Source organism: Citrus clementina, unplaced genomic scaffold (genome assembly GCF_000493195.1).
Source record: "Citrus clementina cultivar Clemenules unplaced genomic scaffold, Citrus_clementina_v1.0 scaffold_5, whole genome shotgun sequence".
NCBI classification, from domain to species: domain Eukaryota; kingdom Viridiplantae; phylum Streptophyta; class Magnoliopsida; order Sapindales; family Rutaceae; genus Citrus; species Citrus x clementina.
Genome location: NW_006262201.1, coordinates 39,179,431 through 39,202,862, shown reverse-complemented (window position 1 = coordinate 39,202,862; position 23,432 = coordinate 39,179,431). Strand labels below are relative to the sequence as shown.

Genomic DNA, 23,432 nt, shown 5'->3' with positions numbered 1-23,432 from the left:
ATTTCAACAGTTATTTATAAGGCATGTCTTGGAAGAAGTAACTTCGTGATTAAATTGGTGACCGTGCCTGCCAATTTATGAGAAAAACAACTTGTAAGGAAAAATGAGGTTATACATCAAATGTGTCATTGAAATTGAACCCGGTGGAAAAAAAGGACAAAAAGGGGAAAAAGAAAAAATTGTCTGGGGAACAAGCAAAGCAAAATCCTAGAGAAGGTTCAATCTATATGACCGCGCGACCTTAGAACATATCAATGTCTGAATGTGAGTACAGGACAGATGACTTTCATATCTCACTAACGAATGGAAGCATCTCCTTTTCACAAGCCTGTACTGTCTGGCAGTCTCATTATCACTTCAGATGGTGGTCGTAGGGTGCAAACCATTTCTTTGGTCTTCCCAAAATAAACCTGCAACATGTGTTGGTCGATGATGATTATGGAAAATCCGAAGCGCCTACCTAATGGCTATGACTCACTACTTATCACACCACCAAAAACCAAGATTTCAGATACCTGATCTAGTGAGTTCCTCAGTTTGCCCTCCATTTCTTCTATCATCTTTCCCATGTTACAAAGATGGCCCTCTGAAACTGAGAGGTCCATATTCATCTATGACAAGAAGAAAATGGGCAAAAAAAAAAAAATCAGTTTAAGTCCATATCAAAAGAATAAAAGGATAGCCAAACAACTATTAATGCTTCCCATGACCAACTTGCTGTTAACCAGTCCTACCATCAGACAATGTGAAGCATGATTTAGCTGTTATTTAGCTAAGGTTCTAACGAGATCTTCAGAAATTTTAGGTAAACTAAACATTTTTAGAGATATGTGCCAAGCATCAAATGCAGACACAAGTATATGAGGAAAGTGCAATTATAGTTAGCTGTATAGATGCATTTCAGTCTATAGTACAGCAATTCCACAAGCAGCTTTCAACCAAGAAAAAGATACTCCACAGTGAAAGCAGTTCAATATATATTTATTAAAAATTGAATCACCAATAACAAACCAAGAGTAATTTCCTTGTCCACTGAGAGCCCGTTGTTAGAAACAATTTGTCAAAAAAGCAATGGAATGATGGAAAGGTCTAAAGAGTTTCATGGCAATCTTTTTACGGTTGATATAATACTGTTTCTAAGTGATCAAACTCCTACTCCACATAAGCATAAACTTTATCTTAAATAACTAGGCCTGTTTAGGTGTTTCCTTGATTGATGATTTTGCATTGGTAGTTTGATAGTAGATTAGTCATCTATTAAACTAGATACTACTGTACACATGAATTATTAATTCTGAGACTAAATAGTCTACAAGAAAATTCCATTCTCCATGATGTTTCAAAAAACATTACTCCATAGCAATTCAAATGACAAATCACCTGCCGTCTAATTGATCCAGACAAACTGAATGTGCCTGATGACTCATGATCCGTAGTCAAAGACAACATGACAGTACTAGTTAAACAATAACGAGCTATTCCTTCTTCCTCTGGCGCCACCTAAATAAAAAAGATAATTAGAGTTGTAACATGTTTGAGGGAATGAATGATGGGCATACTTGAATAGGAAAAAATGATAGAGAGTGGGAGGAGGAAGGTGTCTTTAAGCTCATTCCCACACATCTAAATCCAGCTTGGGCTTATGAAGCTTACTTCTATAACATGTATAGCATCCCAGGCTCCCTCCTCCAAATGTCCCCTTCTTCCCTGTGCTGTCTTTGAACCATCTTCATCCAACAAAAAAGGAATAACATTATCAAGGGGAAAAAACTCTCTTGGCACCTAGTTTGGTTAAAAAGTAAAAAACTTTACCTTTCTTTATCAAAAAGCAAGCTACAAATCCTTCATTATCATCTTCCCACATGTAAACTGATGAAATACCACCTTCATAATACCTACCAATTTAATGGTTAATCAAGCAGCCACTACGAATATAAAATATGTAAAGAACAAGCTAAATGAGGGGTATATTGTACAAGGAAGTTATAGAAGATTCAAGCACACTAATCTTTCAAAAAATTAACAATTTGAGATCCAAAATGGAGTTTTTTTTTTTTTTTTTTAAATGTTCATCAGAGTGTGACCTCTTTATATAAAGAGCAGTGGAAACTAACTTAAAAGACGAGGTAAGTAAAGAACCTCACTGGTCACGATAAATTGCAAACACTTCATTCGCTTCAATTTCAAGCTTCCTTAACTCTGCAGGAGGGTACAGTGCATCCTCCAATGGCGGATGGTACTTATTTGACCAAGGAGACCTGCAAAATGAGTATAATTCCATAGAAGAAAATATATACAACATTGTTAATTAGGACAACTAAAAAAATCAATGGTTTAACTGAACAAGTGATTACGCATCAGAATGGGAGAAGTTTAGGTTATACATGTACAACCAAATACTAGAAGAATGATTTTGTTGAATAATTGATATCTGAAAACAAAGAGATGATTAGCAATTACTAACACAAAACTAATTGCTTAGAACTCCCTCATTCAATCTGGGCAAAGATGTTTTACCCAAGAACCTATGTCAGATACAAGTAGCCAGTACTAAGGTATGTTTGTAATGGTGTACTAATGCTTAATTTTGAAAGCATATCAACTAAAGTCTTCAGTAAACCCTCACTTCAGTTGGCAGTCAATTTTCACTTCTGCTCAATAGCTAGTGCCTCGTGATCCCATTGGGCGGCTTCCCACTTAGTGACTACAACAAAGTAACAATGCAAAAGCACAAATATGGTGGAGGATTATCATTATTAATTAATACCTATAAGAATCAGCATCTCTGTTGTATTCACACAAAATGAACTCTTTCCCGCTCTCCTCATCTAATAAAACCTGTTTTTTTCCCCCAAAAAAAAATTAATCATTATTTTGCAATAATAACAAAAACCCATTTAGAATATTTACTAAAACTAACAAAAATAAGTCAATTTGGGAATTTGGAAACCCTAATGAAAGGAGAAAGACCTGGAGAGGCTGATCGACTTGAGAGAGGAGATCGGAGGAGTGATCAGGCAAGAGGCTGAGAAGTGCAGACAGTGCTGTTTCCGAGTGCTTCGGCGGCATTCTTCTCATCAATCCCATTGCTGCCTCCATTTTCTTATCTCTCTCTCTGTATATTCGACACAAAGCAAGCGCAGGAAAGCAACAAAACAAAATGAGAAGAAGAGGCGCTCACCCTTCTCGTTTTGATCCGATTTTTCCTCGCGGGAACCACTCCCTTTTCTTATTATTTATAGGACTTAAATGACGAGTTCTGAAAATTATTGGTTTATATTATTTTTCATTAAACAATGAGGGCTCCATTGTAAATTAGCCAAACTAACAGATTTTGTTTTTCATTTGTTTTTGTAGTCAAATGACTCAAATCCAAAATACTAATTAAAGGTATTATTATTTCAATGCAATTTAATTAAATTAACAAAAAGAATTTTAAAGACTGTATCAAGGAATTTATTATAAAAAAATCCCCAACCTCTAGCAATTTTTTATATTATATTATATATATATATCTGCAGTCGTCAAACATTAAGCATCTTTATAACTTGATTTCAAAAAGAACTATGTATGGAACATCCACTACCAATGATGGGGTCACGAAGCACAAATTTGAAACAACTTGTAAGACAAAAAATTGAAACAAATTGTAAGAGACTGTTGTGTGGCAAAACTTTTTAAGTGATGTTATCTCTAAGAAAAGAAGTTGGAAAATGAGTTGTCTTGGGACCTTTATGCTTCCACTTTCCCCACAGCTATAATGGGTAATGAGCAAGAAGTTGATTTTAAGACACTTCAAGATGCCAAAGCCCAAAAAATTGGGAGTTAAGAGGGGAAAAAAGTGCTTTTGCTTTCGTCAACTACCCATGCATAAGCAACAAAAACAAGTTAATTAAATGATTGAATCACGAAAACAGCTAGATTCTTATACCTAAATCATGATTAAGTTCTAGGCTTCTAGCTGTAATTGGAATAAAGATGATTGCATTTTCTATTTCTAGGTGAAAAATTGAGAACAAATCTCATCCAGAAGGCGGGCATCATTGGTGAAAAATTTAAGCTCACAAGCAAGTTTGAGCTTCAATTTCAAGTTTGTAATCTAGTGAATTCTTACTCTGCTGTGCCTGTAATGGAAAGGCTTAGCGGGTCATCCCAACTTCTTCCCCGCCCACAATAATCAAAATAAATAGATTAACAAGAAAAAAGAAAGCTACAAACCAGTGCTAAGCAATTAATCACGTAGGTTTCTATTGGTACATTGTACAGGAAACAAGAGTTTACTGTTGACTTCCAAGTGATCGGTCAAAAAGTCTTCAATTTCATTTTCTTGAGTCCAATTTTGCACGTCTCTCCTCATATGTTGCTGGAATCAGTTCAAGCAATAAGAAGTTAGGCAAAAACCTTTAAAATGGGCATAATAACATGAGTGCTTAAGGTGTGGAGGAATTTACGCTCAGTTGGCCGTGAAAAGAGGGGGATATGGGAAGCCTTCTTCTTGACCATTCCATTTCTCAATGAGTTCTGGTCTGAAAAATTAAAGGTGGTCTCAGCCAGAAAGGACGGGAAGGTTGTACGTAACTAATGTAAATGGATTAAAGAAGAACTGATTTCTAGACCATTAGCTAAAGGCAAACAGTTGAGAAGAGCCTCATGAAAGATTGCAGCTTGGAGTTGATACACTTGACATTCATTCCGCAAGTGCAGGCGCAAATCGTGCCCAGCATCTATTCATGGAACAGAGAGAGAAATAAATGATAGTGCCATGGCAAGTTAAAATGAGCAATCACATTAAAGATTGCAAGCAAACCAAAGGAATGTGTAAACATTGAAGTTCAACCTATATGATCCTTAATAGTAGAAACTTCCAACAAAGAACAATTCCTTGAAATTGGTTAAATACCTAATGAACAAGTAAACTTGAGACCGTCAAAGTCACAGGATTGAAGAACTAATGGTATCTCTGGAGCCATATTGTATTGAGGTTTTCTTGGTATCCCATTCGTGTCCAGTAATGATTCTATTACCTGCAAAGTTGAGCACTTCATGTCAGTTTCTTTTACAATGTAAAACAAAGTTTCATAAATGGAAACGACTTTCCAAAAGGTAAAATTCTGAGTTTCAAGGATGTCTGCTACATACATCAATGGATTCAAGACCTTGGCCAATCATAAACAGTACAGCAACCATGCACCTGACCTGGTGCCACAAGAAAGCGCTACCTCTAATCTTAATAGCACAAAGTTGATTGCCTTCAAAACTGCAAGTGAAATTGAGTACTCTCAGATTTTCGAATATATTCTAACTAGCAAAGCTCAAAAGAAAATAACAAGATTGTACAACAATAATATTTCATTATAAAAGGCGGGTCAAAATAAAAGAGGTAAAAATTTAAGGAGAAACCCATATAAAATTTATAGTGAAAGATTAATCAGAATTAATGCATGATTAAAAGTACCAGGGTCAAGAGTTCGTATAATCTCATGTGAGGATGGAGGTTAGAAATGGCTATGGTATTAGTGGGCCAAGGTATGCCCCTTAATTTTGAGAAATACATAGAGGAAGATGAAACCAATATTTAAGCTCTAACAAATATGAAAACAAAAATTGGGTCAAGAGATATTTTTACCAGTGCCAACCTGATATAACAAGGAGAAATTTCAAATGAGGTGACATGCCGCTTATAGTTGTGTACATTTGCTGCATCCATTTTACAGAAGTTTCGGAAGTCATGCTCCCCTACAAATTTCTTTCCTGCACTCTCCATAGCCTGGTGAGATTCGAAACATAGAAGAAAGTGTTATTGAAACTGTTGCTCTCTCTATGAGCAGCAAAGAAGTAGGTCCACAAATTGTCAGGAAAAGGAATCACCTACCGACAGATTTAGATTTTCTCTCCAAAAAAAGTATTTATATTTCCTACTTATACAGCTAAACCTGCAATTATTGTAAAAGCAACAGATCATGCCAGAGCATAAGAGAACACTATCATGAGCAAAATAGTGAAATTCTTATGAAAAATCACTGAGTCACCGGGTTGACATTTCAATTATAAAGGAACAAGTTAAACTTTAAATACCCTCTCGAAACAAGAACTGTCATACAACCATCATTGAGAATCAAAAAATTGGAAAAAAAAAAAGGTAATATTTTTTTGAATCTGTAGATAAACCTTGCACTGAAATCAGTTGGAGCAGGAGACCACCCCATAACTCGAATATCTTTTGGGAGGACTCGATTCAGTACTCTCACATAATCAATTTCATCTTCTGAGAATAATACACATTGTGTAAGTTAAAATGGCAAATACAGACTCATAAACTTTTACATTTGAACTTTTGCAATATGAATATGATTTTATACAAAAATCCAGTAGACAACCAATATTGAGCGAACTACATTTAAAGAGTCAAATAATGCTTTGCTATTGTTAGTATTGTGCTATTTTGCCAGCCCCTTACAAAATCCTTCATGAGCTTTTCTTTTCGAATGGAAAGATTGCAGTTTACAAAAGAATGCAGTTTCACCAAAAGACTTAACTTTATGTGTATATTAAGCTCAATAATTTATACTAAAGTTTTCCAACAAAAAGATAAATGACAAACCTATTTGTTCTTCTTGAACAGTTTCACCCATACTTGCGTTGTTTGTATTACATTCCTTGATGTTTGACCGTAAATATATAGCAATTACCTGCACCAAACATTTACTGCTTTCTTAACTTCAAGAGTCTGGTAAAAGGATGACTACTGATTGATATTAGTTATAGGTGAAACTGATTAAGCAGAAGAGGGATACTAATACAAAACATCAACAATTGGAAATTATGATTATAATTCATTCAGTAACATAATGGTCACACCCAACTCAGGAAAATGCTTTTGCTGATTATTATACTAAGTTTTACAAACTCTAACTTACTTGCCCAACAGAGGAAACCCCCTTATCTGTTCTGCCACATCTCGAGTAATGTGATTCCTTCTTGTCAGCAACTAAAAGTCTTGTCTTCTCAAGAGCTTTGAAAATTTCAGACTGCAAGAAAGCTGGAATTAGAAACAGAACTTCATGTCTTATACAGATGATAGCTATTCGATAAAACTAGATCGTACGCTTTCAAAGCATTCAAAGGTATGAAGAAAATGTCATTTGTAGGATAATTAAAAATGAAAATGAAAATGAAATTCTTTCTAGGAAGCTTGGTTTATGACAGTTACCAATATCCAAAACTTAATCTTTAATACACTATGGTTCTCGTGAACTACAATCTTCGATATAGAGTTTGAGAAGTATCATAAAATAAATCAGCAAGAGAAACAATATGAAAATTAACTGTAATTTTAGATCAATGACACATGCATGGTTTCCTAGCACCTTAATCATGCAGAAATACAGGAATAGGAATGGATGATATCTGTTGTATAATACAACTCTAAATGCAGCCTATTTCATTCCTAGCAACAAATCTGTCTATATTAACTGTCTAATTATCCAGCCTATTTTAGTAATATAGTTGCTGTGGGTAGTGAAATGGTGAAAACCTTGATTCAAGCTTTCCTCGTTACTGATGTTGACAGGATGCTTAGCATCATACCCTAGAAGGGTTGAGAACATAGATGATAATACTCCTATCATTCTTTGTAGACATCGTCACACTATTACCATTTGAACTACTAGAAGCAGCTTATCTAATATTTTCCAGCAGCAGATGCTTTGCATCTTCCAAGAAGAGATTATGATTGGAATATAAAATATTTGCTTCCTGGACATAGAGAACTAATTTCGCACACCAGGTTAAATCTCTTTTGCACAACAAGTTTGTATTTCTTTTTTTTTTAATTAATTTTGAAAGAAGAAACAATTGAAATAATGCACCTCCACAGTTGGTTCCATATTCCCATCCGAAGCAAAACCGTAAAACCTGAAATATAGCAGACAAAGGAGAAAGGTGTTCATTTTAAATTGTGAGTGGATATTAGACCAGGTGCTAAAAATAAAGAGAAGATAAATCATTGGCGTTAACAATCCATAGATGTTATAACACAAACGGGAATCTTACTCCTGAAGGCTAGAGCCTACCCAAGCCAGAGGATTTGGCCAAAGCTTAACTCAGGCTTTAACAGCACAACTACATGAGAATTGCAACATGTTGTGATCAGGAAGATACTCGACTAACATTTCTTATCTAGTTCTTCCATAAGTTTATTACGGATGGTGCACATTTTTTTCGGAAGGAAATTTCCATACTAATTTACTAAGGGGGTCCTCGCTTAGTATGTTTTTAGTGTTTTGAAGTACCATTAACATATTTGATCAGTCTACCACCCTCAGGACCCAACCAAGCATATTCTTTTAGCTAGAAAGGAATTGCTGATCCAATCCAGCCTGGATCAGGCCTCAATTGAGTCAGCTTGGATTCTTGTAATGTCGGATTCCCTAAAAAGCTCAGCAGATTTTCCTATTTTCATTTCATTTTAGGAAGAAAGGAGAGGGGAAGAGAACTACTGATATCTTAAAGAAATGAGCTTCAAGTTTATGACGAAATTATATACCTCTGACCAAAATACATGACTTTTAGAGCAACATATCTCTTGAAATGATGATTTAGAGTTCCTGTAAGAACAAAAAGTGCCAGTCAGATTCAGAAACACGATAAACCTAGAAGTAGAATAGGTGATAGTTGGCTAATAAAGACCCATTACCAATTTTACATACAGGCTATTTGAATTCTAATAGTAATCTGATTTAAAAAGCAGGCGATATCAGCCTCTGACAAAGAATAGATAAGTAGAGTTTAAAACAAGACCTGACATTTTCTCCTTTACTTTCTTTTTCCCAGTCTTACAACCTCCACTTTCCGTCTTCCTATTTTCCTCAACCAAAGTCGTGCCATCTTCAACACCATCATGAACCTTATCCTCTATCTGCATCATAATTTTATATCAGGTTCCATTTTGTCATGCTTCGACCAAATACCACAGAGAACAAAAAGAAATATTATGCATGTTTCTAACTCTTTTGGTTTTGCTTGATTTTGAAAATCACAACAACTGAATGTTTGTTAAGCAACCACATTTCATTGGAACCTAATGTTTACCAACCACATTCACATTTAAACTTGAGCACCAGAATGATAACATGCCAAAGGGAGGCGGACTAAAAGCTATAACATCTCAATCTGAGATATACCTATTATCTATTTTCATTTTCTTCATTGAGAGAAAACTGTGATTGAACAAGAAACAAAAAGATAAACAATTAAAATTCGTCAACAGACCTTTTCACAGCGACAGAGAGAGAGTTTTGACAATAGCTTTGCATTATCAGCCTCTAATTCCTGTTATACACGCATTGCAAATTGGTAAATGGTACCACATCAAGTTAAAAAGTTGCAAATAACTTAAATAAAAAAGACACAATAAAGAATATTCAATAAGAATGAAAAAAATAGAAATAGCGATACCTTAACTCTGTTTTGAAGAGCCTCTAATTGCGACTGCAAGCTGGAGATGAGTTCTTGTTTGGCTTCGGACATGTTCGATTGCTTGAACTGTACTTGCTGTGCTAGTGCCGCACACCCAGAACCAGAAGAAGAGTCGAGTCAGTTCTGTGTAGCCTCCGCTCGAGGAAGATTTGTTAATGCGCAAGAAATTATTTTGACTCGCATGACTATCCTAAACTGCATGGGAATTTACCAAAACATCCTTCTTTTGTATACATCTTTTTATCTTTTTATTTTTTGACCTAGGTATTTAATTCTATAAGTTCTTTTCAAAATTTTTAGTATTATTTAGTTATATGTTGAGTTGAGGCTTAAGAAATTAAATAAGCTATTCTATCTATACTAATAAAAACTTAAATTTTAGTTTTTTGAAAACAGATGTTGTATAGGTTTTCTAAATAATTTTTTTTAATAGTTAGATTACATAAACTATTCTTAATTTATGTCACACTCCTGTTTCATTTATTTCATAATATAACTTTAAAATTTTTTTTATTAAATTATTTTTTATAACTTTTAATAAAATTCTCATTAACAATCAAATATCTCGAATATATTTGGTGAAAGCTCTACTTATAAGATCTTTACTTAAATAAACTTTATTTGAAAAGATATATCAAATGGAGCCTTAAGCAATATTTAAAAAAATAATAATATATGACCTATTTATTGTGTACTTTTGGTCTGCCATAAATCTAAGATAGCCTTTTTTTTTTGGGAAATCTAAATAAGTCTAAATTTAACTTAAATCCGAATGGGTTCTAAATACAAATATATCAATGACATGATTATTTTTATTTTTTTTATATCTTGGTATATATAAGTGGATCTTGTTTATTTATAAAAAAAAAAATTAAACATGGTTATTTAATCGATTTCAATTAATTTTTTTTTTAGAGCGCCACTAAAATTTAAAAAAAAACTTTGATCAAATATGTTAAAAGAAAAAAATCGAACTTTAGGGGTTTCAATGAAATTCACCGAAAGAAATTTGGTTACGAATTTCCCGGGCAAAAATGTATTACCGTCCCGTTTCAAGAGGCAGAAAACAGGAGAGTCTCATCTCAGCCTTGGAATTATACTATCCCCCTTAAGATTTGGGCGCTAATTCCATAACTGACTGAAACGTCTTTTTTTGCAACTACCTTTTAACACTTCTTCTCTTTCTCTTTCTCCTTCAACTAAAATTAATTGCATTCACTAAATTAACTTCAAACCCAAAAACCAATTACCCATAAAAACAAAAAAAATAAAAATTAAAAGATAACCTACTTCCTCCCCTCTAAGTTTTAGCATAGTTTTGCCGCCGGTGTGCTTCGTCGCTCCGGCGAGATCTCGTTTCAATAATCAAGTAATAAGAGGTTCTTAATTCTTTCTCAAGTTTGATAGAAGGTTAAAAAAATAATTTGCAATTGGGCACACAGTGAAGAGCATGCCAAATATCGTAAATGCAAAACGAATATTCCCTTATTTAATGTAGATATAGATACCCCTTTAATTAATTTACCATCCTTGTTTGCAGGTAATTGTATTATACTCACTATTATCTTCTTTAGAAGCTAGCAGTCAGTGGAGTTGAGAATTTGAACCTCATGGAGTACAAGGATGGTTTTGTATCAAAAGTTCAACGAAAGCTTGTTCGATCACTTTCAGAGAGTGCAGATCCATTAACTGTATCTGCCCTGCAAATCTCCACATCTCCAAAGTCCCCAAGGTCACCCAAGTCTTATAGCAAACATGGCTCAAGTAGAGCGAGTCCCAGTAAGGGGAGTCCCAGAGGGAGCCCAAGAAAGTATGATCGGCGTCAGCATTCTCCTAGAGATGGTCGGCCTAAAAAGGGTACGTAAACCTTATAAAATCGTTTGAGATTGAGGTGTTGTAGCTTTTAATCACAGTTGGTAGCCGTAAAATCGAAATCATTAGTATAAGTATAATTACAGAATTTAGTTGAAGCAAAATAGTTCTGAACAAATCATTTTATGTTGCGGTGTAAATGACTGGAAAGGAATAAGCTAGAGAAGTCTCATATGCGTAGATGGATGTCTTGAATGGTCGGTTTCCATGAATCAGAAACATACAATAAGCAAATTTTTGTGATGAAGAAACTGTTTATGGAATTCTATAATATATGCAGGTGGCTGTGGGGGAAAAGGTACCTGGGGAGGATTACTTGATACAGAAGACAATTACTTTATTGACCCTAACGATCCCAATTATGATAGCACCGAGGTACTCAGTTAACGCTACATTTTTCCATGTTCTATCAATTTTGCATCTATTCAGGAATTTAGCCTTGCGGCATATATATGTTGATACCAATGGAGATGCAAATCCCATTTGGTTTGCATTGTTTTGTCCATAAAATACTGTGTACTTTTGTTGTAGGTCTAATTTTGAAAAGAACTTGTTTATGTTGCAGGAATATGAACGTCCGAGTGCAAAAAAGTCAGCAGGGGATTTGGATGAGTTCAAAAAGAAGGCAACAATAATTGTGGAGGAATATTTTGCCACTGATGATGTTTTATCAGCTGCAAATGAACTGAGGGAACTTCGAAAGCCTAACTATAACTATTATTTTGTCAAGAAGCTTATCTCTATAGCCATGGATAGGCATGACAAAGAGAAAGAAATGGCTGCGGTACTGCTATCCGCGCTTTATGCTGATGCCATTGATCCCCCACAAGTTTACAGAGGTTTTATTAAGTTGGTGGAATCAGCAGATGACTTGATTGTTGATATACCAGACACAGTTGATGTGCTAGCTTTGTTCATTGCGAGAGCTGTGGTTGATGACATATTGCCTCCTGCATTTTTGAAGAAACAAATGGCTGCCTTGCCTAAGGAGTCAAAAGGGATTGAAGTATTGAAGAGAGCTGAGAAGGGTTACTTAGAAGCTCCTCTCCATGCTGAAATCATTGAGCGGAGATGGGGAGGTAGCAAGAATAAAACGGTTGAAGATGTGAAGGTTAGGATTAATAATTTGTTGATTGAGTATGTAGTGAGTGGTGACAAGAAAGAGGCTTTCAGATGTACCAATGACTTGAAAGTTCCATTTTTCCACCATGAAATTGTAAAACGAGCTGTTACAATGGCAATGGAGAGGCGCCAAGCTGAAGGAAGGTTACTAGGTTTGCTAAAGGAAGCTTCTGAAGAAGGTTTGATCAATGCTAGTCAAATTACAAAAGGGTTTGGTAGGATAATTGACACGGTTGATGATTTATCACTTGACATTCCGAATGCACGAGGAATTTTGCATTCTTTGATCTCTAAAGCAGCATCTGAAGGCTGGTTGTGTGCTTCATCTTTGAAATCACTCTCATCAGAGCCAGAGAAGAGATTGTTAGAAGATACTGATACAAAATTGTTCAAGATGAAGGCTCAATCAATTATTCAAGAGTATTTCTTGTCAGGTGACATTTTAGAAGTAAGTGGTTGTCTAGAATCAGAGAAAAAATCTTCTTTAAATGAGGTGAATGCTATCTTTGTCAAGAGACTAATAACTCTTGCAATGGACAGGAAAAACAGAGAAAAGGAAATGGCTTCTGTTCTGTTATCATCTCTGTTTCTCCCCGCTGATGATGTCGTTAACGGATTTGTTATGTTGATAGAATCTGCTGATGACACTGCTCTAGACAACCCTGTTGTTGTTGAGGACCTTGCCATGTTTTTGGCTAGAGCAGTGGTGGATGAAGTATTGGCACCACAGCACTTGGAAGAAATTGGAAGCCAGTTTTTGGGGGCAGAATCAATAGGGAGTAAAGTGCTGCAAATGGCAAAGTCATTGCTTAACGCTCGTCTTTCTGGAGAAAGGATTTTAAGGTGTTGGGGTGGAGGAGGGGGAAGCAGCAGGCCTGGATGGGCAGTTGAAGATGTCAAAGACAAAATTGGGAGACTACTAGAGGAGTATGAATCCGGGGGAGACGTTAGGGAGGCTCGCCGATGCATAAAAGAATTAGGCATGCCATTTTTTCACCATGAGATTGTTAAGAAGGCATTGGTGAGTGTCATCGAGAAGAAGAATGAAAGGCTGTGGGGACTGCTCAAGGAGTGTTCTGACTCAGGACACATAACTATGAACCAAATGATGAAGGGCTTTGGCAGAGTTGAAGAATCGCTCGATGACTTGGCGCTGGACGTGCCTGATGCTAAGAAACAATTCATACATTATGTTGAAAAGGCCAAGGCTGAAGGTTGGTTAGATTCATCATTTTGGTTTAGCAAACTTGATAATGCAAGGGAGAATGGAAGTTGTCAATGAGTAATGGTAAGTCAAATGCTTCTCTCTTGCACATTTGCCCTTAAGAAATAGCTATTGACTAGGAACTAGTTTCAGTTTGCTTGTTATTTTCTTGTAGTTAACAGTTTGCTTGTTATTTTCTTGTAGTTTATGTATGAAAGCATATACATACTATATATAGTTCTATGAAACCTAATACATTTTGTAGACTATGCTGATTCATGATCATTGCACATGTAGATATACACAAACAATAAAAAATAACTAGAATCATAAAATTTACATCTAACTTTCTTTTTTTAAACATAAACTAGCTGTATCTCAACCAAATTTTGAGTGAGTGCAATTTGATTCCTAAGCTTTCAGTACCACTTAAGAGATTTTTTTTCTAATTAGAATAAACTAATACCAACATAAATCATGCATTGAATACTACATTAGAGAGAGTAGCAGAAAAATGGTTGAAGCTTGCACTCACTTTTTCTTGGGAACTCAATTGTTATTATTACTATTACTTTTGGGGTTCCTCTATGATGCTGTAAATTTTTTATAGTATCAATAACGTATTAATTGTGAACCATTAGATTTAATCAATGGTATACAATATTTGTACTAAAAAAATAATTTAAAAATAATGATAAATAGTTTGTTAACCGTTCAAGTGGGTGGAGAATTTTTGTAAAATAATTATGACCACCCTTAGAGTTTGAAATAATTTCATTTAAATAGTATATTTTATTTAAAATTACTTTTCAGCCCTCCTTTAAATTTGTAATATGATAATATTTTTTAAATAAATCTTCCAAAATCAATTACCATTAAGTATAAAATATAATATGAAGTAGATTATTTAACATAATATCTTATAATAATTTGTATTGTATGAATTTAATTACAAACCATTAATACCTAAACAATAATGATAATAGAAGGCATTGCAATAAACTATTTTATATGTGTTTTATTAATAATACTATATGAGTCACAACAAATGAGAAATATTTTATTCACCAATTATTATTGAAAAATACATATGTCTATATAACTATAAAGTGAGAAATAATTTGATTTAAATTTTTAACAAAAAATTAAACTATTTATTTCATGCAATTCAATGGTGGAGGATATAACATTATGAAATGTTGCTTTGACTTTTAATATCAACCATTAGATTATGAGATATTTAATGGCTCAAATATTGTGTCAAAATTTTAAGTTAAAGTATCCCAAACCATATCTTTATAATGGAAACATAAAAACATACAATGATTTTTTTTCCTCATTTTTTCCATTAAATATTATTTGATGTAATATTTTATTTATTGACACTATTAATTATCATAATAAAAGTAACGACTCTTCGTAACATAAAAATTTTATAATTACTATAAAAAAATAACAATAAAATAATCTTTCATGATTCATAAACTAAAGTTAATTAGGAATATGTGTTAGATTTAACTTTTATGAAATTAACAAAGTGACATTTGAAAATAAAATGAAAACAAGCTTGTGAAAGTTAAATTTTATAAGGATCAGATAATTTCCTACCATGTCAATAAAAATTTAAAAAAATAAATGATTTTCTTTCACTTTTTTCTCACGTAAATATTATTGGAGGTAATATTTTATTTATTGTCATTATTAACTATCATAACAAAAGTAATGACTCTTAATAACATAAAATTTTATAATTACAATCAAAGGATATCACTAAAATAATCTTTCACGATTCATAAACTAAAGTTTATTAGGAATATATATTAGATTTAACTTTTATGAACTTAACAAAGTGATATTTAAAAATAAAATGAAAATATATAGGCTTATAAAACTTAAAATTCCTACCATGTAAGGATATTAATTGTAAGATAAATATAAAGTTCAGAGAATAAGTACGTTAAATGGGTGTTAAAAAAAATACATACTTCGTGATCAATTATAAAATGACCCTTAATATTATATAAAATAATGAGTATTTTAATATACGATATTAAATTTTATTAAAACATGTGTGATCAAGTAATTTTTATATTACAAGCAATCTTAACAATGAGTTTATTGATGTGACTATGACATTTACTTAAGTATATGTATTTAGTTGTGTTATTTATTAGTGTTATATCATATATAAATTTTACAATTGTAACTTATTTATTTGATTTGTGTTAAATAACCTTTCATTATATTTTATACTTAATGGTAATAGATTTTGAAAGATTTATTTAAAAAAGATTATCACATTTCAAATAAAAATATGCTATTTAAGTGAAATTGTTTCAAACTCTAAGGGTGGTCATAGTTATTTTACAAAATTCTCCACCCCTTACACATTTGTTAACCGTTTACCATTATTTTTATTTTTTTTATTTTTTACTACAAATATTGTGTACCATTAATTAAATTCAATGATGCACAATTAAAAATATTATTGATTCTCTAAAAAAATTACAGCATTATAGAGGAACTCTTACTTTTGTTTTTTGATTCTTTCAATTCAGAGTCTATTTATGAAAACAATTTATTCCCGGGTAATTTTTAGGGATCTCCCTTGAGGTTTACCGTATTGACACATAGATAAAATGCATCTACGTAATTACAACCACCTCCTCTCCCGTTAGTATCTGGTTACGTATGCCATCAGTATATGAGGGTAAATATGTAAAATTACCCTTTAAAATTCAAAAGAATTCAAAAGTGCAGTTTTGTGAGGATTGACGTTTGCAAAAATTGTAAGAGTTTACTCCATTAACCAGTACTCTGCACTAACCAGTGGACAAAAGCAAATAAAAATTTTCACGAAATGAATATTAGACTTAGCCTTCTCTTTCACTTAAACAACATCCAACAACATCTTCATCTTTATGTAGCTGTGAAGAAGAGATTCATTTGCCTGAAGGATTTGGTGCAAAAAAGAGGTAACGAGATGAGTTCTTGTAGTGGCCCAAGTGTGCAACGAAGTGAGTACCGGCGACGAACGCCTTCAATCGCGACTGGAATTGGTGCGAAAAAGAGGTAATCTTCATTTAATACAATTTAAAGACCAGCTGAAGATAACTCAAGCTGTTTCAAACCAAATGGAAGTTGAATTGAGATTTAATAAATTGGAAGACAATTTAAGAACAGACAACATATCTAGAGAGGCCAAAGGATCAAAAGAGATGGCGCCTACAAGAACACAATGCAAGAGCTTGTGTTTGTAACTCAGTGAAGCTCTCGCTCTGACTCGAGGGGAAAAAAGAAACTCTTTTATGAGTTTAGGTAATTAACCAGGGTTAGTTTTCAACCGTGGTTAAGAGTATTAATCGGGTTACAGATCTGACGGTCAGCGTTGCTTTGATGAAAAGATTGAGAGAATCTTGACCGTTCAGCAGGAGGGCATCATGCATGTTTCCTTATCTCTCGTTTCAAAGTCTCTCTCATTCTCTCTCACTCTCCATTTCCCTCTCTCTCTCTGATAAAGGTCTTACCAAAGAGATTGGTAATGGACTCTCTGAAAAAAGACACTCGTTTTATTGAAAATTACGATGATGCCACGGTGTAGATAAGATTCTTTTGTTCGTACCTGCGCGTGTGGATTCAACTCGCGGCCCCTGATGAAGACAGCTCATGTGGGGATGTTGGACGCGAAAGATGTAAAAGCATACAAATTGTAAAAAGCGAGTGTGAGATTTAAATACTCGCGGGTGTGGCTTTTGCGTTTCTTCTACAGCCTTCATAGCCTTCATACTGCAGGTTCGCAAACTGAAATTACTTCCATGAAAAATGACAAAAGAATTTAAAGAAAAGGGTATATTTGTACTAGGAGGCCTCAGATTTGACTTTTGGTCAAAATTAGTGGACCCACAAACAAGGTCTGTGACTATTTATTAACTAGTGAGGATCTGCTGCTTTAAGAGGGAAAATAATAGTGGGGATGGGAATATGGGATTGTGTTTGATCTAAGACTCATTCCCCGTCTGTCAGTGATAGTAAGCGTGAGGGAATGTTGATAACAAAAGTAATGATTTGAGAAATCACATAGATGGGTAATTTGGTCTTTTTTTAGCTTTTGTGATTCTAGCATTAAGTTTATTAACTATCGGTTCTCAAAGTCTTGTTTTATAACTTATAATTTTAGCGGGAAGGGTAATTTGGTTATTTCAACAGTCAACTAACAGTCAAATTAACCGGATACTAACAGGAGGGGGTGGTTGTAATTACGTGAATACATTCTCTCTATGTGTCAATATGGTAAACCTCAGGGGAGGTCCCTAAAAATTATCCATATTTGTTGAGATATTACTGTAGTCGCCTATTTTAATCTTCTTGCGAGTTGGAAAAATATTTCCGACTGGATTTGGGCCACTAGGTACTTCATGAGTAGATTCGAAATAATTTATTTTTTATGTCACTAATCCTTACAAATCACTTTTATAATAAAATTTATTTTACCTTTATATGAAATCACTTAAAAGGGTAAATAGCTCTTAAGTGCATCCATATAATAATTTCAAATCTTAATTTCTTTTAACTTTTTAAGTTATTATCTCTTTTAAAATATTGTATACTCCACTTTTATAATTATTGAAAAAATAATTTATAATACTCAATAGATGATGATGAAGAAATATCAATTTTTCTTTTATAATTATGACAACGATGGATAAAATCTTTTAAAGGAAACAAAGAGGGATTATAGTGATTTCGAAAGTTTTTTTTAATAGATTTTATAAGTTTTAGATGATGACGCTTGAAAAAAAGATACAACTAAACAAATGAATCAAATCTGTATTTGTTTAAAAAACTTAACAAATAAATTAACAAATCGAATTGAATTAGGATACAATTAGTTTATCATAATTAACAACAAATAAATCAAACTTGGAGTCATTTACAAAAATAATAACTAATAAACAAAAACTAAGTAAAATAAAATAGAAAGAACAAAAAAATTAACATCCTGTAAAATACAAACGAATCCTAAATGAATAATTGAATTAATGATCTCAATCTTGAAATCAATTCTTTTATATACTAAAAACTTAAATTCAATTTTTTTATTTAACAAATCAAAATTATCCATTTATTAAACAGACCAATTTTTCCAAACCAAAACCCGTTTAATTTGAATTGCATTAAATAAATAAATTGTCACTCAAATTCTCACCTCTAAATCCAACTGATAACTTCAAGTGAAGCATTATTAGGCTCGATATTATTTGTAATTATTATTGCAATTACACTTGTAATTGATATAAAGGTGTATAACATAATTATGGGATTTGTTATGCAAGTGCTGCTGCCAAAAGTTGTTTAATCTGAAAAATGAAAAGTACACGATTTTTTTTTTAAAATTTTTTGTAAAGTACATTTTTTAATTTAAAAGAAAAAGAACATTTTGGGACAATGGGTCACTTTCGTTTTTTTATAATTTTAGTTCTGTAATTGTATTTCTTTCTATCCACGTGCAACATAAAATATGCACACGTCGTTGAACTAAATTTAGAATGAGACCAATGAGAATTTTAGAGATCGTTTTCTTAGATTAAGCTCACAGAAAGGATTTCATCGTCAAAGAGCCCATTTGTAATTACTATTGGGAGATTCAAAAGTAATTTTTAAAATCTTAGAGTTAATTTTAGCGTTTAGTAAACTTTTAATCACTTTTGATAAAATCACCCATTTCTATAATAGATTTTGAAAAGGGAAAAAGAAATAGTTTTTTAAAATTTAATTTTGATGATAATTTTATACTTAATGCAATTATATATATATATCCTCACTTATTTTGTAAAAAATAAAATTACCCTTATTTCATTTTGAAATAAAATCATTAATTTTAAAAATATTATTATTATTACCAATCATATTAAGATAACAAAATAAAAAATAAAATTAATAAAATAAAAATATTTATTTTAGTTGTCAACTATTATATATACAAAATAAAGAAATTATTATTTATACATGTTTATAAAAGTATAAATAAATTTTATTCAACATTATGTCTTTTTCAATTATTTGCAGTCTTATAATAAATTAACAACAATATTTATTAAACATATATGACTGTTTTTAAAACTACAACATTTTTAAAAATAACTATTATTAAATGTTTAACTAATTCTTTTCAGTTTTTATTATTTTTAATAGCACAGCGGTGATTATTTTAAAAATTATAACATTATCAAACTGATCTTAGTTTAAATAGTTCCACACCACCATTTAGTTTTTAGAAAGATGCCGAAAAGCGTCGGTGAAAGTAAAGGAAGGAGCACCATTGACATTTGACAAAGCTGTCTATGCGAAGAACAGACAGGCCCATTGCTTCCAATTCAACATACTTTTATATTCCGAGTGCCGGTTAAAATTTAAAATTTTAAATGTGCTGTTGTTGAAAAATAAATAATTTATCATTACCAAAATAAATCTTTTTTCTAAAACATGTTGACGAATAAATTCTAATCAAATTGGAAGTTGGGATTAGATTAAGGTGAATATTATTGTACTCATCCGAATTGATCCGCATTCCTATCGATTTTTTCTTTTTCAAAGTCTTGAGAACCTCCACTGCTTTTGATTATTATTACTGTAATAAACATCATAATTAAATCATCTCTATGTACAGCGCTTAAAGGATCACTATGTATGCTGCTGAAGTGCTAAGACATCGAAATATTAAACTGAGTCATTTCCCTTAAATTTTGTCTAATTATATGAAAATATTTTTATTTTTGTACAGATCCTCTTTTACAAACTGTGTTTGGGAGTGAGGTGTTGTAGTTTTTAAGTTGGTTGTGGAGTAAAAAATATAGCTGTAGAGTATAAGTTGGGAAAAAAAAATTACTAAGCTACCAAAGCTCACTTACAAGTATTACCAAACACCTTAGTAATTGGGTTTTGGCAGTCCAGCTACCTCACCACACTTCCAAACGGGCTAAAAACTTAGCAGTTGTAAGTTTTTTAATATTCGTGAAAAAGAATTAATACATAAAATATATATGGTGCAAAAAAAGAAGAAGTAAAGATAGAGTACAAAACATTTTGTGTACAAAACTTACGTATCAATACACTATTAATTGGATAAAATATAGAATTGAAGATTAATAAAATAAGATCCAAATAAATAAATCTCGACACTTCAACTTAATAATTACCATCTATCAATAAATTTAGAAAAGTCATACAAATTTTGATAGGAGGATCTGAATTCATTTCGATTAAGGCAGCATTACCACTTACTGTACTGCCAGTTACTAGATACGGACACTCGGACAGAGACCTTTTTTGATACAAATGGAAAAGTAAAACTCTTGGGAAAAAATAAAAAACATTAGGGGTGTGTTTGAAATATCTCAATTAAAAAATATACGGGTTAAATTTGGAAAAGAACCAAAAAAAAAAAGGTTCAGCTTAGAAACAACATGGAAATGGAGAGAGAAAAACTAATAAACGAAGAAATCGAAGAAGAAAGGAAACCGATTACAAACGGGTCACCCACGAACCAGACTCCGGAAACCGTTAAGACGAAAGTCCCCGAAGTCGAGATCCATTTGTACCGTCGCGGCGAGGGTCCGATCGCCGTGTTCAAGTCGAGCTTGGTCGGGTGGGATCAGGACCAGCTCGATGTCCGAGAAATTCTAGACAAGTACGGGTTCAAATCGGTCTACGCATTCTCGACCGGTGTGGGTCGGGGCGTTCCGATCCGGTTTAATCGGCGGAACGGACGGTCTATGCTTGGGTACAAGGATGGCTCTGTTGTTTACATGGACGGCGAACCGCAGGTGATTCTTTTCAAAGACATTTTTTTTTTATTGAATCTTTGAATTTTTTTTAATTTTAATTTAGTGTGAGTTGAATTGAGCTGCTCGATTGATAGGAAAATGTTAGAAAATTTTTAATTATCTGTGGGATAGTCCAATTAGTTTGGCAGTGGAAGCAAGAGGTCGATTCCCTCTCACACAACCTTGGAGAAGGGAAAATATCTCTAATTTGTGTTTGCGCTTGTGGTTGTGCATGGGGTGGGATAAGTTTTGGGGGTATGAAATGAAAAAACTAAATTCTCTAGGACCAAAAGTATGTTTGTAGTTGTTGTGCTAAAAACTAAAAGTGTTTTACTTGACAACTAGTGATTCTGTTTCATTTTAGTATTGGATTAAATTTCATAGTGATGATTGTTGATTTATTCCTTTGGTTTCTTAAGGATACTCATTTGTCCAACTTCTTCCTAGTTTGCTCTTTTTGGTCAGATGGAGTTTTGTAGAGTCTAAAATAGAAACTTTTGCTGCTTCGCAGCATTGAAGATTCCCTTAGATATCCTCAAGTTGAGTGAACATAAGCTATGACCTAGCAACATGCTTTGAGAGCAACTTTGTCTAAACTCTTTTTGGAATTTGACGTCAAAGATAATGCTGAGTTTCATGATTGATTATTTATTTGAACTTTTTCTTTCTACTGATTGAGCTTTGTTTATTGAACCTTCAAAATCTTGTCCTCTCTTTTACCACTTTGACCTTGCTGCATCACATCTGTCATGCTTGGATCGTTTGGGTAGCAAACCAGTAGGGGTCAGTTACAAGATGACTATGTTTGACATCTTTTTCAGTAGCATGAAAACAAAACAGTGAAGTCATCATCCTCATGGTCAGAATGCACCTATGTGTCATAGTTTTATTTTATGTTCATGAGACGAGATGCATGCTTTCGCCTTAAAAGTCGGGAGTAGGGGCCTGAGAAAGAGCTTTCTTTTGAGATTTTCTTCTAGATAATAATGCCTTATAAATTGTTGGCGTTCAGAAGACTGGACAACACAACATATGTATTATTCCTTGTGGCTGGACATAAGTTAACATGCATAAATATTTTTTGTACCTTTTTCTCCTTATGCCTGATGCCTGACATTTTTCACTGAAAGAAAAGATATTTTTAGCATTAAGGCGGTGTTACTTGCTTGGTTATTTACTCGTTGACACTCTCTAATGCAGGATTCCATGATTAAACCAGTGACCAAGATCTTATTCGGATTAACAGTTATAACGCTTCTGATAACACTCTTATTCAAGGATCGTCCTGAATGGATTAACAAATTAAACGTTCCAGGTTGGAACTTCCCTCCATGGGTCATTGCTTGCGTAGTTATAGTTTTTACTCGTATAAGGAAGAGAACTAGGAACTTTTTTATGAAATAGGGTTGGTGAATAGACGCCACCGCGACTTTTTCTCTTTTTCTTTTTGAAGTTTTGAGTGGATGAGAAGCTTTCAGATACTTGCATAAGGCTTGTCTACAACTTTCTGATCATTGAACATTACTTTCATATTATGTGTGCAATTAGCTTTTTGATGATCATAGAATTTCAATGGCAATGCTTTATAAGTTAAAAATTCTGTCTTGATTATTCTTTTTGAGCTGTTCAATACTTATTTAGTTACCATAAAATGTTGCCATAGGATTTGGCAGGAACACTAGTGTGCATAAATTGGTATTATGATTTTAGATATTGGGTTTCTTATGTTATGGTTAATATTGACTTCCAATTTGCTAAAAGAAATTGTTTTATTCCATGTTTAATGGAATCATTTTATAATATAAAACAAGATAAACAAGACGATAGGAAGAAAATACAATATTAATTTACTCAAGGATTTGACCCCACAGTGCCGACATTTATGTTGTATAACCATGAAGTGTTTCTGTTAGAACGCACGTCAAATTATGTGA

At 33.0% G+C, this 23,432-nt stretch overlaps 4 protein-coding genes across 4 annotated transcripts; 2 read left to right on the top strand and 2 right to left on the bottom strand.

The window, feature by feature from the left end:
• Positions 1-15: 15 nt before the first annotated feature.
• On the bottom strand, positions 16-3,195 carry LOC18041180 (probable F-actin-capping protein subunit beta). The gene is made up of 8 exons (XM_006434494.2): positions 2,971-3,195; positions 2,768-2,838; positions 2,145-2,258; positions 1,813-1,895; positions 1,654-1,727; positions 1,381-1,500; positions 516-611; positions 16-410 (listed from the first exon to the last, which is right to left on the bottom strand). The coding sequence occupies exons 1-8, from the start codon at positions 3,097-3,099 to the stop codon at positions 321-323; spliced, it is 777 nt and encodes a 258-aa protein (XP_006434557.1). The 5' UTR covers positions 3,100-3,195; the 3' UTR covers positions 16-320.
• Positions 3,196-4,032: 837 nt separating this feature from the next.
• LOC18041179 (tRNA pseudouridine(38/39) synthase) lies at positions 4,033-9,586 on the bottom strand. The gene is made up of 15 exons (XM_006434492.2): positions 9,457-9,586; positions 9,271-9,330; positions 8,800-8,917; positions 8,546-8,606; positions 7,869-7,914; positions 6,918-7,028; positions 6,602-6,689; positions 6,169-6,265; positions 5,873-5,933; positions 5,637-5,767; positions 5,140-5,257; positions 4,901-5,024; positions 4,617-4,724; positions 4,452-4,526; positions 4,033-4,363 (listed from the first exon to the last, which is right to left on the bottom strand). The coding sequence occupies exons 1-15, from the start codon at positions 9,526-9,528 to the stop codon at positions 4,320-4,322; spliced, it is 1,314 nt and encodes a 437-aa protein (XP_006434555.1). The 5' UTR covers positions 9,529-9,586; the 3' UTR covers positions 4,033-4,319.
• A 1,243-nt stretch (positions 9,587-10,829) lies between these two features.
• On the top strand, positions 10,830-13,753 carry LOC18041242 (programmed cell death protein 4). The gene is made up of 4 exons (XM_006434491.2): positions 10,830-10,856; positions 11,018-11,334; positions 11,630-11,724; positions 11,915-13,753. The coding sequence occupies exons 2-4, from the start codon at positions 11,088-11,090 to the stop codon at positions 13,751-13,753; spliced, it is 2,181 nt and encodes a 726-aa protein (XP_006434554.1). The 5' UTR covers positions 10,830-10,856; positions 11,018-11,087.
• Positions 13,754-21,125: 7,372 nt separating this feature from the next.
• Positions 21,126-23,095, top strand: LOC18041241. The gene is made up of 2 exons (XM_006434490.2): positions 21,126-21,498; positions 22,699-23,095. Exons 1-2 carry the CDS (start codon positions 21,139-21,141, stop codon positions 22,900-22,902), a joined length of 564 nt encoding a protein of 187 aa, XP_006434553.1. The 5' UTR covers positions 21,126-21,138; the 3' UTR covers positions 22,903-23,095.
• The last annotated feature ends 337 nt before the right edge of the window (positions 23,096-23,432 follow it).

What these genes read in the sequence shown, in the direction of transcription:
- LOC18041242 (XM_006434491.2), top strand. Translation starts at nt 11,088, where the DNA reads ATGGAGTACAAGGATGGTTTTGTATCAAAAGTTCAACGAAAGCTTGTT. An exon ending in AGATGGTCGGCCTAAAAAGG is followed by an intron (nt 11,335 to 11,629) that starts GTACGTAAACCT and finishes TAATATATGCAG; the next exon opens with GTGGCTGTGGGGGAAAAGGT. An exon ending in CCAATTATGATAGCACCGAG is followed by an intron (nt 11,725 to 11,914) that starts GTACTCAGTTAA and finishes TTTATGTTGCAG; the next exon opens with GAATATGAACGTCCGAGTGC.
- LOC18041180 (XM_006434494.2), bottom strand. Translation starts at nt 3,099, where the DNA reads ATGGAGGCAGCAATGGGATTGATGAGAAGAATGCCGCCGAAGCACTCG. An exon ending in TTTGCAATTTATCGTGACCA is followed by an intron (nt 1,896 to 2,144) that starts GTGAGGTTCTTT and finishes TTAAATTGGTAG; the next exon opens with GTATTATGAAGGTGGTATTT. An exon ending in CTGGATCAATTAGACGGCAG is followed by an intron (nt 612 to 1,380) that starts GTGATTTGTCAT and finishes TTCTTGTCATAG; the next exon opens with ATGAATATGGACCTCTCAGT.
- LOC18041241 (XM_006434490.2), top strand. Translation starts at nt 21,139, where the DNA reads ATGGAAATGGAGAGAGAAAAACTAATAAACGAAGAAATCGAAGAAGAA. An exon ending in ACATGGACGGCGAACCGCAG is followed by an intron (nt 21,499 to 22,698) that starts GTGATTCTTTTC and finishes TCTCTAATGCAG; the next exon opens with GATTCCATGATTAAACCAGT.
- LOC18041179 (XM_006434492.2), bottom strand. Translation starts at nt 9,528, where the DNA reads ATGTCCGAAGCCAAACAAGAACTCATCTCCAGCTTGCAGTCGCAATTA. An exon ending in GGGTTTCCTCTGTTGGGCAA is followed by an intron (nt 6,690 to 6,917) that starts GTAAGTTAGAGT and finishes TGTTTGGTGCAG; the next exon opens with GTAATTGCTATATATTTACG. An exon ending in CTTTTCACGGCCAACTGAGC is followed by an intron (nt 4,364 to 4,451) that starts GTAAATTCCTCC and finishes AACTGATTCCAG; the next exon opens with CAACATATGAGGAGAGACGT.